The sequence below is a fragment of the Hylobates moloch genome, unplaced genomic scaffold (assembly GCF_009828535.3).
Source record: "Hylobates moloch isolate HMO894 unplaced genomic scaffold, HMol_V3 SCAFFOLD_17, whole genome shotgun sequence".
In the NCBI taxonomy this organism is placed as follows: Eukaryota; Metazoa; Chordata; class Mammalia; order Primates; family Hylobatidae; genus Hylobates; species Hylobates moloch.
The window spans coordinates 82,901,142-82,918,195 of NW_026652292.1; the positions used below are offsets into that span (position 1 = coordinate 82,901,142).

At 52.3% G+C, this 17,054-nt stretch overlaps 1 protein-coding gene across 6 annotated transcripts in view; it reads right to left on the minus strand.

The window, feature by feature from the left end:
• The window catches only part of MAEA (macrophage erythroblast attacher, E3 ubiquitin ligase), a 63,014-nt gene that overhangs the window by 24,560 nt on the left and 21,400 nt on the right, over positions 1-17,054 (minus strand). For 4 of the 6 annotated variants that reach the window (XM_058430323.1, XM_032135661.2, XM_058430324.1 and 1 more), the window contains exon 2: positions 1,554-1,736. In XM_058430323.1, the coding sequence (XP_058286306.1) occupies positions 1,554-1,661 (108 nt within the window). In that variant the 5' untranslated portion in view covers positions 1,662-1,736. Of the gene's footprint in view, positions 1-1,553; positions 1,737-1,810; positions 1,949-15,406; positions 15,821-17,054 lie in introns of those variants that run through there. The other 2 variants (XM_058430321.1, XM_058430320.1) reach the window with 2 other exon arrangements.

Sequence of the window (17,054 nt, forward strand, 5' to 3'; positions counted from 1 at the left end):
GCAGCGTCTCACTGTCGCCCAGCTAGAGAGTGCAGTGGCATGATCACAGCTCGCTGCAGCCTTGACCTCCTGGGCTCAAGCAATCCTTCTGCCTCAGCCTCCTGAGTAACTGCTGGGGCTACAGGAGGACACCAGTATGCTTGGCTATTTTTTTTATGTTTTGTGGAGATGGGGTCTCCTTATGTTGCCCAGGCTGGTCTCAAACTCCTGCGCTCAAGTGATTCTGCTGCCTCAGCCTTCCACAGTGCTTTCCAGGTGTGAGCCACCGCACCCAGCCTGCTTCTGTTCTTTAAGCACAGTAAGGTGTGGCACCCGGCAGCCCCCACACCTGCAGTCCGTGCAGCCCTCTGTCTACTGTCTGCTGGGTCTCCAGTCCATCGTGGTGTCCTGAGACAGGGTCTCACTGTCGCCCAGGCCATCTCTGTGCTGGATGTTGTACTTGAAAACTAAGAATCTAAGAATCATCTTGTGCCCATAATGAAGGTATCCTCCCCAAGGAAGAATCTGAATTGACTCTGCCTGGAGCTGGAAGGCACCACCAGCCGGGACCACCTCACAGGAGTGAAGGCTAAGGGTCTCCGATCACCTCAGTCCTCTGAACCTAGGCTGCAACGCTGTGTCAACGCCAGCCACTTCTGGTACACCCCACCCTGAGCTGTAGTACCGTGGGGTCCCAGCTTCTCTCCACTGGGCCCCACTGTCCAAGGCCCGGGTCATCGGTCCTCACCTCCATCTGGCCTGGCCAACACTCCAGGGGCAACAGCAGTCTCTTGCCGCTCACCTCTGACCCCTACCCTCCGGTTCTGGCCTGGTGATTCCTTTCTGTTTTATGGTCTATTGGGTATTTTCAGTGCAATGTTTCAAGATATCTTATCCTACTTTCTGGGTGTCTTCGGTGGGCCAGATTAGTCCCAACGCCCCTGTCCACACGTCCCTGTGACAAGGAACTCCACACGCTCCTTGGAGGTGAAATTCCATCTAAAAATAACCAATCAGGCTGGATGCAGTGGCTTACGCCTGTAATCCCAGCTTTGGGAGGCCAAGGCAGGTGAATCACCTGAGGTCAGGAGTTCGAGACCAGCCTGGCTAACATGGTGAAACCCCGTCTCTACTAAAAATACAAAAATTAGCCGGGCGTGGTGGTGGGCGCCTGTAGTCCCAGCTACTCGTGAGGCTGAGGCAGGAGAATTGCCTGAACCCGGGAGGTGGAGGCTGCAGTGAGCCGAGATCGCACCATTGAACTCCAGCCTGAGTGACAGAGTGGGGCTCTGTCTCAAAAAAAAAAAAAAAAAATCAATCAACCTGCTATACATCCTGGTCTCCCTGTGGCCTGGGCTCTGGACAGTCCTGGAGCAAGACAACACGGTCCCTACAGGAACAGGAAGCTGGCCTGCTCAGCCGACAGTGGCCCCAGAGGGCAGACAGCAGGGAAGGGGGCCCCCAACCGCACCTCCCGCGTTCCCACCACGGCAGCTTGCCTGTCTTAGGACTCATTTTCGAGACAAAGGGGTGTCCATGCCCCGACCGAAGAGGGACCGCTGGGCGGGACCAACCTTCCTCTTGAGGACGCTGAGCTTCTCCACCACGCCGTCCAGCAGGCTGACCACGGAGTCCACGGCGGGGCAGCCGCTCAGCGTCTTCTCCAGCTCGGCCACCACCATGGTGACGTGGCTGGTCTCCCGGTCAATGTTCTTCTGAGCGGCGCGAAAGCGTTTGTTCAGTGTCTCGTAGGGCACCTGGAGAGGAAGGAGGATGGTGAGGGATCCGCTCCCCTGGTGTGAGCCCCACCAGCCCCACACCCAGAACACACCAGGTCTCCTCATGGCACTTGTAGAGGCAGAAGTCTCAGAAGGTTCGTGGTCTCAAAGTATCTCCTCTAAACCTCAACCAAGACCCACAAAAGCCCTGGGGAATGGAGAGCCATTCCACATCCCTGGACGAGAAGCAACCCCAATGTTTGCCAAAAACATTTTCAGTGTATGTTGACAAAATAATCCCAAAGCTCATCCAGAATAACCAACAGTTAAAGAAATTTCCAAACAGGAGAGGAGCGACCGGGGTGTGAGGCTATCTGACAGTAAAACACAGGACTGGCCGGTGATCAACCACGCTGGTGCGGCCACAGGCGCCACCACATGAGGCCAGGCTGGGCAGGGACAAGGGTGCATGGGGCGTGGGCTCCACATGGGCTGGGGCTGGGCACAGCAAGCCTCAAACACGCATGTGAAGCCACAAGCGCACAACTCACACCTCTCCTGTGTGACAGCGTTTGCCTTCCCCACTCATAAGAACCATCCATTCCCTGTGGAAAATAAGCCTATCAAGGAGAATCTTAAAGTCATCGTTAGTTTTCTGTCCCTCTGAGAGAAGCGCTGCTGAATTCTTCTCTGCCCATTTCCTGTGCTCTACGGTTTGAAAGCAGCATGACAGAATCACGCCCCAGCGCTCCCCGGCCTCCGTGGCCGGGCTCCGGCAGGAAACACTGCCCATGGTCCTGGCTGCGCTGGCGGCCGGCAGCTCACCGCACAGCACGTCAGCAACATGGCCATGCTGCCGCCCAAGAGCAGTGGGCCCAACTCTGCCGTCGCAGCTGTGCCAGAACAAGCGCTCCACCTCCGCCTCCTCTCCAGCCGTGCCCAACCATGGGGGACAGACTCCTGGGTACCACCTGCTCCCCCGGCCCTGGGCAGGCCTCGACCTCGTGTCAACCACTGTGCTTAGCCGTGAGGGCACGTGAGGAAGGCAGGGCTGCAGTGAGGGAGACCTGGACGCAGCTCGGCGCTTGGGCTTCCCAGGAGTAGGGACAGCCAGGGAAACAGAGACGGGGCTGGCCTCAGCCAAGGAAGGAGCCACACAGCAGGGCTCTTCCCAGACTCACTTTCCCCCCGAAAGCAGGGGCAGGAGGCAGGTGGCAAGGCCAGCCCTGAGCCCGTCCCCCCGGCTGCCACTCCCCACTCAGCCTGGCCCCAGCTGCCCTCCACTTAGACGTCCCCCAGGGCCGACGTTGACCCACCGCGGGTGACAGCGTGCACACGCTCTTGTCCACACCAGACAGCCACACAGGAGGGCTTGCAAATGGCAGCCAGCATCACCGTCTGCTACCGAGCAGAACTCACACTTGCTGGTGAGCAAGTGAGTCAGGATGTTGAGAAGGAGGGCAGGGAAGCGATCAAGACACAACATGTTTAACCAACTCACAAAGCAGTGACAACAGGAGATGGACTCGAAGTCAGGCACTGTGTGTGTGGCATCTGGAACCAAGCTTGTTGGTGCCACGTGGCCTGGGGTCCCATCACCCACACTGCCCGCCTTCAAGATTTCTCCCAAGGATTCGGCACCACTTAGGAAAGACGGGAAAGATTCTTTTCGTCTGCTCTACATCCAGTGGATGGGAAGTCACAGCAGACAGCACTTCAGCTCTCCATAAATACCTGACCAGTGCAAGCAAGCTCAACGAGACCCACTGGGGAAGGCCCCCTGAGGCCGTGACACCACAGCCCGACACCAGCCTGCACGACTCTCCCACTGGAGACCCTATCTGAGTGTGTCCTGCCACGAGGTGGAATTTCTGAAGGACGCGAAGCATACTCAGTCTCTGCTCTGCCTGTGCAGGGGCCTCACACGGTGAGCAGGACAGAAAGTCTTCGCCACTAAACCATTAGACAAAGCGGCACAACCACCCTAGCTCGCGCAGAGGAACGCACACAGCATCCACACGCCAGCACATTCCAGACCGCCACCAGAAAAGGAGAGGCCTCTCTGGACGTCCCTTAGCTGCATTCAAGTTCTACGCAGGAACGGGGCTTTCCTGGACTTTCCAACCCCTGCCGGGCCGTCCGCCTCACCGCGTTGCTTACACCACTCAGGCACAGGGCAGAGCTCCGGGCAGCTGGTGTGCTGCAGACGAACCCTGTGCTCCCAGTGCAAGGGAAAGAGGCCCTGCCCAGAACACACCACGGTTACGCAGGACGCAAGCATGAAGGAGGCCGGGGAGGGGCTCACCGGGGCCACGGTGTCTTCACAACTGGAAAGACCCCACCTCCCTGCCAGTGGCTCTCAGGGTCCACATCCAGCCGCTTACTCCTCAGGCCTCCCACGCCTCTGCGCACGCTCCTCCCACTTCCCTGCCTCTGCTCCTCCTTCAGCGCTGGCCCGGGGCTATCCAATCTGAGTTCAGGGGATGAGCGCAGCACCCCCTCTCACTCCAACAGGGCAGCTGCTGACCCAGACAGCAGCTCCTCCCCGCATCCACGCCCCCCAGAGGAGCCAGGCCAGCCCCGGAAAGCAGCGCCTCCTCTTCCGGGGGACCCAGCACGTGACTCCCGGCCCTAAAAGCTCCCCTCCACTGGCCTGGGCTGGCTGGTTAGCAACAGCCCCTTCACAGGCTCCTTAAAGGGCATTTGGTGACCGAGTGAGTGGAATGTCAGAAATGCTAAAGACTCTAACTCGAGCCAAATTATCACTCAAGAATGAGGACAAACTGAAGTTACTTTCAGACACGCAGGGCTGAAAGCTGAGCACACACAAACCTTCCCGGGAGAAAAACTACTCAGAAATATTGTTTAGTGATCAAACACAATAAGTCCATGGAGAAAGACAACGTAAGACACAAGGAACAGCAGTGCAGAGAGGAGCCCGCAGAAGACACAGCTCGCCCAAATGAGGACAGGCAACCTAACAGACCGTATCACAGGAAGAACTGTGAAAAGGGGCAAAGCATTAAAAATAGATTCCTAATAGCACAGGCAACAGAAAGAGACAAATGGGACTACATCAAACTTAAAAACTGCAGAGCAGGAAAAACCAACAGAGTAAAAAATGGGAAAAAATAGCTGCAACCCAGGGATCTGCATATGGACCTGGTATCCAGAATGCACTTTTAAAAACTCCCACAACTCCACAACCAAAGGAAATGTCCAATTTTAAAGTGGGTGAAGGACTTAGACACTTCTACAGAGAAGATAAACCAATGGCCAAGCGGCACGTGACAAGATGCTCAACACGACCAAGCACTGCTCAGGAGACACAAATGCAAACGTGAGGCATCACCTCGTGCCCGTTAGGACGGCGATCACTCAACACCGAAAGCTATGCCACGGCAGGAAGCGGAGCAGCGGGACGCGCGTGCAGTGCCAGGGAACGTGCCCGGCGCAGTGTGGAGAGCAGCGAGGCAATTCCTCAGAACGTTAGGCACAGGGCTCCTGAGTCCACAGCAGGCCACGAGAACCGAAGGCAGGGTCCCAGAAGGTATCTGCACACCTGTGTTCATGGCAGCCACGAGGCAGAAGCAACCCAAGTGTCCATCACGAGGGGAATGAAGAAGGAAAACGTGGCAGTCACACGCCACATAACGACATTTTGGTCAACAACAGACCGTACAGGTGATAGTGGTCCCATTAAGATTAGGACACTGCATTTTCACTGCACCTCTTCTATGTTTCGACGTGTTCGATGCAAAACACCACCGTGGAACAGCTGCCTGCAGTATTCAGCGCAGTGACATGCTGTACAGGTTTGCAGCCCAGGAGTCACGGGCTGTACCACGTGCAGCAGCCACACCGTCTGGGCTCCTGTTAGTTCATTCCGCGATGTTTGCACCATGAAGTCGCCTAACGATGCGTTTCTCAGAGCTTTTCCGTGTAAGTGACACATGACCGTATCTGCACACGTAATGGTTCATCTCAGGCATCAACTTGATGGGATTAGGGCTACCTAGAGAACCTGTGAAGCATTACTTCTGGGTGTGCCTGTGCGGGTGTTTCCAGAGGAGACTGGTGGGTGAGTGGGAAGATGCCCTCCAGGTAGGTGGCGCCATCCAGTCTGCTGGGGCCCAGACAGAACGAGAAAGGCAGAGGATAAGCAATTTCCTGTCCCTCCTGGAGCTGGGATCCTGCCCTTTGGCATCAGAACTCCAGGGTCTCTGGCCTTTGGATGTTGGGACTTACACCAGCATCCCCCAGGGTTCTCAGGCCTTTGGCTTTGGACTGAGCCATGCACCAGCTTCCCAGGGTCTCTGGGGTGCAGGTCTGCTGGGGGACTCAGCCTCTGTAATCACAGGAGCCAGTTCCCCAATAAATCCCCTCATCTACCTATATATACTATGAGTTCCGTCCCCCTGGGGAAAACTAACACAATACACAGTGGAATAGTATTCAGCCTTTTAAAAGAAGGCAATCCTCTCACACACTGTAACATGGGTGAACCTTGAAGACATTATGCTAAGTGAAATAAGTCAACCATGAAAAGACAAATCTGCATGACTCTGCTTGTATGAGGTATCTCACACAGTCCAAGTCTTAGACACAGAAAGCAGAATGGTGGATGCCAGGGGCTGGGGTGGGGAGGAGGCAGTTTTGTTCAATGGCTATGGAGTTTCCGGTTTGCGAGATGAGAGGGTCCTGGTGATGTAGATGGTATGACTGTATTGTGTGCTTACGGAACAGTGTCTACGCTATAAATGGATAAAGTGGTTGCTGTATAAAATGGTTGATGGCAAATTATATATATATATATAACTCTAACTTTTTAAATTAAAAAATGTTAACAAAAAATTCTAATGAATTTTGATAAATGGCACCTGACTGCAAGACTGCTTATAAAGCTAGAGTGCTGAAGCCGGTACAGCACCGGTCTAGGAATGGATGCAGGGGTCAATACAGGTGGGGGAACCCAGAAAAGGACCCACAGGCAGGGTCCACTTACGTCCAGCCAAGGGGCCAAGGCAACTGAGGGGAAGGACAGTCTCTGCAACAGCCAGGACAGGGAAGGGATGGCCCTCAACCCAAACCTCACATCCCATGAAAAGTGCCTCCGAATGGATCACGGACCTAAACACAAAAGCTCAAACTGTGAAACTCCTTAGAAGGAAACATAGGAGAAAATCTTTGCATCCTTGAGACAGGCAACGATTTCTTAGAAGGATACAAAATGCGCCAACTGTAAAAGAAAAACCCATCCTCTGAACCTTATCAAAACGAAAGCTTCTGCTCTTCAGAAAACAACGTAAGAAAGTAAGAACACGAGCCATAGGCTGGGAGGAGCCTTCACAGCACAGCTGACAAAGGGCTTCCGTCTGGAATACAGCCAACTCCTGCAGCCTCAGTATTAGGACCAGCAAGCCCCCTCAACCCGCTTTTTTTTTTTTTTTTTTTTTTTTTTGAGACACAGTCTCACTCCATCACCCAGGCTGGAGTGCAACAGCACGATCTCGGCTCACTGCAACCTCCGCCTCCTGGGATCAAGTGATTGTCCTGCCTCAGCCTCCTGAGTAGCTAGGACTACAGGCACACGCCACCTCCCCCAGTTAGCAATCCCATTTTTTTAATGTGGAAAAGGTGTGAACAGGAACATCACAGAGAAGTTCTATGAAGGGCAGGTAATCTCTAGGAAGACGTGCAACATCATGAGTCATCAGGGAAATGCAAATTAGACCACAGCGGAAGGCGCGGTGAATTTTACGAGTCCATTTGACGCCCCCAGGTTCCCCAACAAACATTTGGCCAAGTATTATTCTAGGTGTCTCTGCGAGAGCATTCTGGGGTGGGATTAATATCTGAAGGGGTAGACTGAGGAAAGCCCACAGCCTTCCCCGTTGGGGAGGGGCCCTGCCCAATCTGCTGAGGACCTGAAGGGAACGGCAAGGCTGGGTAAGAAGGAACTCCTCGTGTGGGCGGGGCATGGTCTTTTCTGGCCTTTGCACTTGGTCTAAAATCCTGGCTCTTCTTGGATCTCCCGCCAGCCCGACAGCTTCCGGGTTAAAACTGTTACTGTCAGCCCTCCTGGTTCTCAGGCCTTGAGACTCAGACTGGAACTACATTTCAGCCTTCCTGGGTCTCCAGCTTGGGACTTAGCCTTGATAACTGCACCAGCCAATTCTTTGTGACACATCCCCTTACATGCACGCATGCGCACATACACGCACGCACACGCACACTCCCACACACACGCGCACGTGCACACATGCGGGTGCCACTATCTCTGTTTCTCCGGAGAACCCTGGCACCCAGAAGAACAGTTCCCAGTCAAGAGGCCGCCACCACATGCTGGTGGAGCCGGGATACCTGGACTCTTCCTGGCAGCAGTTCTGATGATCCTTCTGGAAAAAATGCTTAGTTCTTTAAAAGGTAAAGACACCTACCAGATGACTCAGCCATTCCACTCCCAAGAAAAATGGACACAGAATATCCACATACAGGTGCAGGAATGCTTGTTCACCACAGTTCCAAGTGTCCATTGACCAGGACGGGTAAGCAAACCGTGGTGTGCCCACACAGAAGAGTCCTCCAGCAATCAGAGGGAGGGCCACGCCGCCTGGAAGCAGCCGGACACAGCAGCACACGCAGGCTCCACTCACAAGGCACCCTAACCAGGGCTGGGCTCACCTAGTGCAGCAGCTTTCCACAGGGACAACTTGCTCCCCAGGGGACATCTGGCAATGTGTGGAGACCTTTTTGATTTGCCAAAATTGGACCATGGCTGTGAACTGGACAAACCGCAAGAGGAAATTAACTGGAACAAAGAAAACCTTATCGATCCACCAAAAAAAATGAAAAAACGAAAAGACAAAAGCATAGGAAATAGAAAGCAAAATAAGATGAAGAGAAGTCCACAATATTAGTAATCATCATAAATCTGGATGGCTATGGAAAGACAGAAACATCAGTACAAGTTTTTTGTTTTTAAAACATCTCTGAGAAACCGAAGCAGAAAAAAAAAGGATAAAGCCACAAAGCAGTACCATTCAACAGAGTATAGCGTGAGACACATTTGTATAGTTTCAAATTTTCTAGTAGCCATGGTACAAAGAAACACATGAAATGTGTTATATTTTATTTAACCCAATTCATCCCGAATATGTTCATTAAAACACTCAATATAAATCATTACCAGGGGCCAGGCGTGGTGGCTTATGCCTGTAATCCCAGCACTTTGGGAGGCCAAGGCGGGCGGATCACCAGGTCAGGAGATGGAGACCATCCTGGCCAACATGATGACCCCCGTCTCTACTAGAAATACAAAAAAATTAGCTGGTCGTGGTGGCGGGCGCCTGTAGTCCCAACTACTCGGGAGGCTGAGGCAGGAGAATGGCGTGAACCCAGGAGGCGGAGCTTGCAGTGAGCAGAGACCACGCCACTGCACTCCAGCCTGGGTGAGAGTGCGAGACTCCATCTCAAATAAATAAATAAATAATTTTCAGGGCCAAGCATGGTGACTCATATCTGGAATCCCCGTGCTTTGGGAGGCCAAGGTGGGAGGACTGCTTGAGGCCAGGAGTTGGAGACCAGCCTGGGCAACATAGAGACACCCCCGTCTCTACAAAAAAAATACAAAATAAACAAACAATAAATAATCATTAGATATTTTACATTCTTTACCCTCTTTGTACTAAATCTTTGAAAGCCAGGGCATATTTTACATGGAGAGCACACGACAATTTGGACCAGCAACATCTCAAGTGCTCGACAGCCACACGGGGCTCACAGAAAACACACTGGTGAAGTTAAGGAAACAGGAGCCACACTACTGACAGGGAGGAGGGTGCATGGGGTCTCACAGGAGCCACAGAACCCAGGCCTCATCCTTCGACCCAGGTATTGCACTTCTATGGACCTGCACTAAAAACTCCCGACTCCTGTGTGCAGAGCTACACACCATGGACGCCCCCGGCCCTGCCAGACCCCCACCCCGCCCTGCCGGACACCCCTGGCCCTGCTGGACCCCCCTGCCCTGCCGGCACTGTGCAAGCATGCTCTTCAGTTGTCTATTAAGCTGAATCATACAAAAAAATCCCAATGTCGTTTTTAATTTTACCAATTTTTACTGATATAATTCACAGGCCATAAAATTCACCCTTTTAATGTGCACAATTTAGTAGCTTTTAGAATAAGCACAAGGTTGTACAAATCACTCTTTACTTCTAGAAGATTTTCATCACTCCAAAAAAGGAACCCACTGTAGTCCCCTCAGACCCAGGCAATCCACCATCAACCGATTCCATATAAATGGAATCACACGTGATGTGGACTTTTCTATCTGGCTTTTCTCACTCAGCATGTTTACCAGGTTCCCCTGTGATGTGACATACAGCGACGCTCCATTCCTCTTCATGGCTGAATGGTCTTCCATGGTATTCGTATACCTATTTGTTTAGGAATTCACAAGTGATGGACCTCTGGCTGCTATCGAGAAGGACATGACATTCTTTTTTATTTTTTTTGAGATGGGAGTCTCACTGTCGCCCAGGCTGGAGTGCAGTAGTGCAATCTCAGCTCACTGTAACCTCTGCCTCTCTGGTTTAAGTGATCCTCCTGCCTCAGCCTCCCAAGTAGCTAGGACTACATGTAGGTGCACGCCACCACGACCGGCTTTTTTTTTTTTTTTTTTTGTATTTTTAGTAGAGACGGGGTTTCACCATGTTGGCCAGGATGGTCTCAATCTCCTGACCTCACGATCCACCCGTCCCGGCCTCCCAAAGTGCCGGGATTACAGGCGTGAGCCACCGCGCCCGGCCCGAGGATGACATCCTTAAGAGTTTCTACTGCTCTTGGGGATAAGCTGAGGAGGGGAACTGCCACGTCCTATGGTAACTCCATGTGTCACCTGAAGAACGGCCAGCTTGTTTTCCGAGGTGGCTGCGTATGGGGATTTCAATTCCCCACATTCACACCCAACAACTCACCACTGTTTTTGCTACAGCCCTTCTGGTGGGGTAGGAAGCAGCACCTCACTGTGGTTTTAGTTTGTATTTCCCTAAGGATTCATGATGTGCTTAGTGGCCATTTGTATATCTTTGCAGAAGTTTGCTAAAATTGTGTGCTCATTTAAAAAATGTTTTCTTGGCCAGGCGTGGTGGCTCACGCCTGTAATCCCAGCACTTTGGGAGGCCGAGGTGGGCGGATCACAAGGTCAGGAGATCGAGACCATCCTGGCTAACACAGTGAAACCCCGTCTCTACTAAAAATACAAAAAAATTAGCTGGGCATGGTGGCGGGTGCCTGTAGTCCCAACTACTTGGGAGACTGAGGCAGGAAAATGGCGTGAACCCGGGAAGCAGAGCTTGCAGTGAGCCGAGATGGCGCCACTGCACTGCACTCCAGCCTGGGCGACAGAGTGAGACTCCAACTCAAAAAAAAAAAAAAAAAGTTTTCTTTTGCCTTTGTATTAATGAACTAGAAGAGTTCCTAACCTATTCTGAATACTAAACCCTTAACAGATACATGACTGGCAAAGATTTTCTCCCTGTTCTGAGCGGCTGTCTTAGTCAGCACAGGCTGCTGTAACAAAAATATCACAGACTGGGCAACTTAAACAGCAAACACTGATTTCTCACAGTGTAAAGTACTTCTGTGATATCTATTGAGATGATTATGTGGTTGTTGTCCTTCATTCTATCAATATGATACATGACATTGATTTTCACACGTTGAACCAACCTTGCATTTCTGGGAAAAACCCTACTTAGTCCTGACACATAATCCTTTCCATATGTTACCAGATTTAGTTTGCTAAGATTTTGTTGAATATTTTGGCATCTATTTTCTTTCATCTGGAAAAATGGTCTATGGTTTTCTTGTGATGTCTTTGTCTGGTTCAAGGTTGTATCAAAGTTATACTGGCCTCATAGAAGGAGGTGGGATGTACTTCCTCCTTAACTGTTTTTAGGAAGAGTTGGTATAAATTCTTCTTTAAATGTTTAACAGAATTCATCAGTGAAACCATCTGGTCTCGGGCTTTTCTTTGTGAGGTTTTTTGTAGTAACTTCACCTGTTATAGGTCTATTCAGTCATCACTTTTAACTTACAAAAATAACAACTGTGTATGACTCAACCTAATACATTTTTCCTTCTACACATTTTGTCTGTGTCCCTTGTCCACTGCTTATTTATTTCTATTTACTTATTCACTTACTTATTCGTTCATTCATACGGGTCTCACTCTGCTGTTCAGGCTGGAGCGCAGTAACACAATCATAGCTCACTGCAGCTTTGAGCTCCTGGCTCAAGTGATCCTCCTGCCTCAGCCTCCCAAAGTGCTGGGATTATAGGCATGAGTCATTGTGTCTGGCTTGGTATTTGCTTTTAAATTCTGGTTCTATCTTATCTGGTTATACCAAAGAATTAAACTTTTATTTATCACATCTCCCCAATTTTTCCTAAGTAATTTGTTGCATTACAGCTTTTTATGATCACAGGATTTCTCTACTTAGCGAATGTTAAATTACATTTCCTCCAGTACATCTTCCCCTTCAGTGACTCACAGAAGTAATCCTCCCTGATTTCATCACTGAAACAGAATGTGGCAAGCAGCGTGAGTGGAGACACGCGTGAAACGTCTGCACCTGCCCGCCCGCTGCCCCCACATGGTGCCATCAGCTTCAGGATGCGCTTCCTCAAACCTTCTCCAGCGTTTGCCGTGCTTCTCTGACAGAATTTGCTGACAAAAAGAAACGCATTTTAGTGTGTCATCATCATGTTTTCACCAACACAGGAAGGAAGAATTTCTCCAATGGCATGAGGCTCTCTGACTTTTGCAATTAACCAGAAGAGGTTTCTAAATATTGATCACGAAGCTCATCACAGGGCCAGGAGTGCTGGATTAAGCCCTGGGTGGCACCTTACATCTCTCTCCGTCCTGGAGGGGCCAGTCTCATGTTCTGGTGCGGGGCATGTAATCACAGTAGCTTCCTGCCATCCTGAGCTAATCTCCCCAAGCACAGCACATACCCTGAGGGAGGCTCACCAAGGCCAAAAATGCTTCGAATCCCCTAAGAGCCTTCTTGAAAAAATGACACTTCCAGTCAACTTCTGAGGGGATGTGACCAGACTGATGTTGCGCCCCACAAAGCTCGCGGTGGGAAGAGCACTGTGGGCCCTGAGCTCTGCGCTCCCTGTTGTGTGCATGCCCAGTTAGGCCCAGCCTTAGCCAGCCACTTCCTTGCAGGAACCTTCTTAAGCCACTGGTCCGTCTTGGAAAGGGTATGCGACCTGCGGCAGCGGCACACATGCATGCCACGCAGCCCCAGCCTCGGAAGCCGGCAGCACAGAAGAACCGGGGCCGTGCCCCACGCGGTCCAGTGCCCTCATCCCCGGGTCACTCCCTGACCGAACAACAGAGACCACAAGCGGGCAGGAATGTCAGTTCGTATTCACAACGTTAGCAGAGCTTCCTCTCTCACCTTTCCATAAAGGGAGCCAGCTGTTCTGCCACAAGGTCACGACTTTGGCAGTTACATGCCTGGCTGTGGTGTCTGGCAGGGCCCAGCCCTTCTTGGTGTCTCTTTCATTATAAATAAAGAATATTTTATCAAACACAAAAAGAACAATACGATATCATTACGGTTTGCATGCAGAAACACGGCATCCTTTGCTAGTGCCAATCTTCCTTCGGGCCTTTCCTGAAACAGCTCCGTGGCAGTCAGCTGCCTGCCGAGGACGCTGTTGGATCGTCTGTCTCTGCTGCTTTGGGTTATGGTGAATGGGATGTGTTCTAACTGGCTGGCGGTGGGATAGAGAATGGTGACTGGGTTTCATGCACTTACTGTATGCCCCGTTATTGTGCTGACTTTCTCAATGGTTACATTTACTTCTATTTCAATTCTTACTGCTTTAGACAGAATTGCCAAAATAATATTTAATATTATTTTGTTCATTTGTTAACTGGAGAATTTATTTCTCCTCTATCCTTCAGAAGAGCTTATAATCCCAGTGGTCAGAACCAAGCAAAATACCGTCATGTGAGACAGCGGTCACGACTCACGAGGGAAAAGAGCAGAAGTGGGAGACGCTGGGGCTGCAGTTTCAACCGTGGAGCCAGAGAAGCTTCACAAGGTGACGGCTCAGCAAAGACTGAAGGAGGTGAGGACATGGGACCATGGACATGTGGAAGGAGCGCTCCAGACAGAGGAGGGTGTCAGTAAAACCCTGGACTCGGCATGGTGGCCTGGCTGAATGGTGGCAGAAAAGCCATTGGCCCAGAGCCCTACAGGGCAAAGGGCCTGGGAGCCACTGTAGCGACCCTGGCCTTCATCCCCAGGACAGGAAACTCCTAGAATAAAAAGATGACAGGATCTGGCGCTGGGGCAGCCGGGGTGAGCATGGGCAGAGCAGGCGCAGCCAGAAGGCTATTCAATATTCCGGAGAGAGATGCGACTTGAGCAGCAGGGGCAGAGGAGGGAAGAGCAACAGCAGCTGGGCCTGGGCATGTCCTGACGCCAGGGTGGAGGGGCAGATGGGCTGGGCATGAGCTGTGACAACAGAGACATCAAGGCCAACCTGAAGGTTCTGGCCTGACCAAGGGAGATGGAGGGGCTGCCCTTCCCGAAGAGAAGGGAGACTGGTAGAATCGGTTTGGGCAGCAGGTGTTAAGATGAAAAGCTCAGATCTAAATATGCCAAGGAGGTGGGCATGGTGGCTCACACTTGTTATTCCAACACTTTTGGAGGCCCAGGAGGGAGGACTGCTTGAGCCCAAGAGATGGAGACCAGCCTAGACAACAGAGCAAGAACCTATCTCTACAAATAAAAAAATTAGCCGGGCACGGAGGCAGGCGCCCGTGGTCCCAGTTACCCGGGAGGCTGAGGCAGGAGGATCGCCTGAGCCCAGGAGGTCAAGGCTGCAGTGAGCTGAGATCGTGCCACTGCACTCCAGCCTGGGTGCCAGAGTGAGATCCCATCTTTAAAAATAATAATAATTTTAATGCCAAAGTGCCTTGCCAAGTGGGTATGTTTTACAGGCTACTGGACACAAGGCTCTGGGGTTGGAAGATACCTGCCTGGGAGTCATCAGTATACACAGAGGGTCCTATGAGTCCACTAGAGCCTGTGAGAGCACCAAGGCAGTGGTGCTCACAGCAACACCCAGGGCCAAGGACTGACCCGGGGGAAACGCAAGGATGGTGCTCTAGGAGCCCGAGGGGGTGAGCTGTGTTCCAGCCCCGTGAGAGGTCGAGATGGGCAGCAAGAATCCATCATGAGTCTCAGCAGTGTCTTGGGGTTACCTGGTGCCCCGGCTATAGCACTGTGATGGTGGCAAAACCAGATGAGAAGCAATTCCAGTGACCCCAACGCAGGGCTGGCTCAGACAGAGGGGACCTGTGGGTCCCGCCCACAGTTAACCAGAAGACAGTGCACGTGCCTCTTCATGGATAACCAGAAGACGGCGCACGTGCCTCTTCGTGGATAACCAGAAGATGGTGCGTGCCTCTTCAGGTCACAGGGATGGGGCAGGGGGTCTGGTGCATGAACAAAGGCTGGCCTTGGGCGGGGCACAAAGGACCTATCTCCAGTAACAGGAAAGAGACAGTGAGCGCAAGCGGGCAGGGGACAGACGGTGCCAAGCCACGAGCAGAGCACAAGGATGGGGGCAAGCATGGGGGGCTCCTGGAGAACGGGAGGCATATGCAACAGTACCTGGGGTACAGGGTGCTAAAATGCCTCAAGAAGCATGGTCATGCTGCCAGACAGTACTCGGCACCCACTCCAGGCAGGAACCGGGTTCCTCAGCAGTTAGGTGCAGCTTCTGTGGCCAGTGTAGGGGCCTTGCACAGCAGGGTTTCCATGCTGGAATGTTCTAGAACAACTGGAAGGAGAGAAGGGCAGGGGCTGGGGCTACATCGCGAGGGGTGGAGGGGAGGCAGAAAGGAAACGCGAGAGGCTGACCACACCCAGATGAGGGCACAGGCCATGAGACCAAGACGTACTCTGGAATGCGGCAAGTGGACAAAAGTGAGATGCGAAGTTTAGGAATTTCCCAGACAGACGGGGGAAAAATTGGTTCAGCCAACAGCCATTGACTGTGACTCCTGTGCCAGACACTCATGGGTGTGACGTGAACGACGACAAAGGCCGGCCCCTGCCCTCGCAGAGCAGAGGCTCTAAAGGAGACGCCCAACCAAAGCACAGAGAGATGCAGGCGACCGCGTCAGACTGTGACGAGTGCCGCAAAGGAAACCAGGCAGGCGAGGGACAAAGGGCAAAAGGAACCACATCCCAATTTTATTTAGGGCAGCAATGAGCCCACACTCAGGCACGTGCTCTCGCTCTCTCTATATATAGGCATACACACACACACACACACACACACACACACACACGTATTTTTTCAGGCTCCTTCAAAGCTAGAAATGGCCAGCCCCATGCTCTGGGGTAATGAGCTGAAGTGTAAACACTTGGGAGGATCTCCGCTAAGGCCCCATGCAGGGAGCTGGCTATGCAGGGCGGCACTGATTCCCCCTTACCCTCCTCCTGGCTCCTTTATCGTGGACTCAAGGATAAACGTGAGAAACAGAAATGGAGAAAACTCCGAGTTCTCGGCTGTCACTGAACAAGTGCCGGGGGACCTCACTGTCAACTGACTTGGGAAGGGTGGATTAGTAAGGCAGGTCTGGCGCTCGTCTGGGGCTCCAAGGCCAAGATGCGGCATTTGGTTTCACGCCTGCTATCGTATCTTTGAACTGCCTCCCAGACATGCGAAGAGGGCTCCAGGAGGCGACTACACAGGATGGCCTCAGGGAGAGGCCTGGGGAGGGCAGCAGTGTGGGGACAGGAGCTTGGAGGCCGTCTGTGAAGCCACACAACCTCTGGAGGGCTGGCTGGTGACATAAAACAAAAAGCCTCCAAGACTAGAGAAGACAGAGTAGGCAAGTGAGGACCTGCAGCGAGGGGTGGAGAGAGCCCAGAGGACGGTGTCACAGGAGCCGAGTGACGGGAGCGTCTCGAGGCAGTGGGGTTCGCTGTGGACTGACCACTTTCGGAAGCATCATCCTGTCCTCAAGAGGAACGTTTGAGTGGAGTGTTGGGGGGCAAAAACCTGATTTAGGTAAAACAGGAAGAGAGACACGAAGGGGCAGAGAAAGGGAGTAGTAGCTGGAGGAGGACGTGGAGCAAGAAAAGGATTTAGTTCACGAGAGGAAGACTCAGAGCCATGTGCACACCACGAAGCTGCACGGCCAACGGGAAAACCAACAGGAGAGGGAGAACCAAGTGCAGGAGCAGCCACGAGGCAAGGGCACAGTGCAGGTGAGGGGGGCACAGGCATGGGTGAGGGGGGCACAGGCAC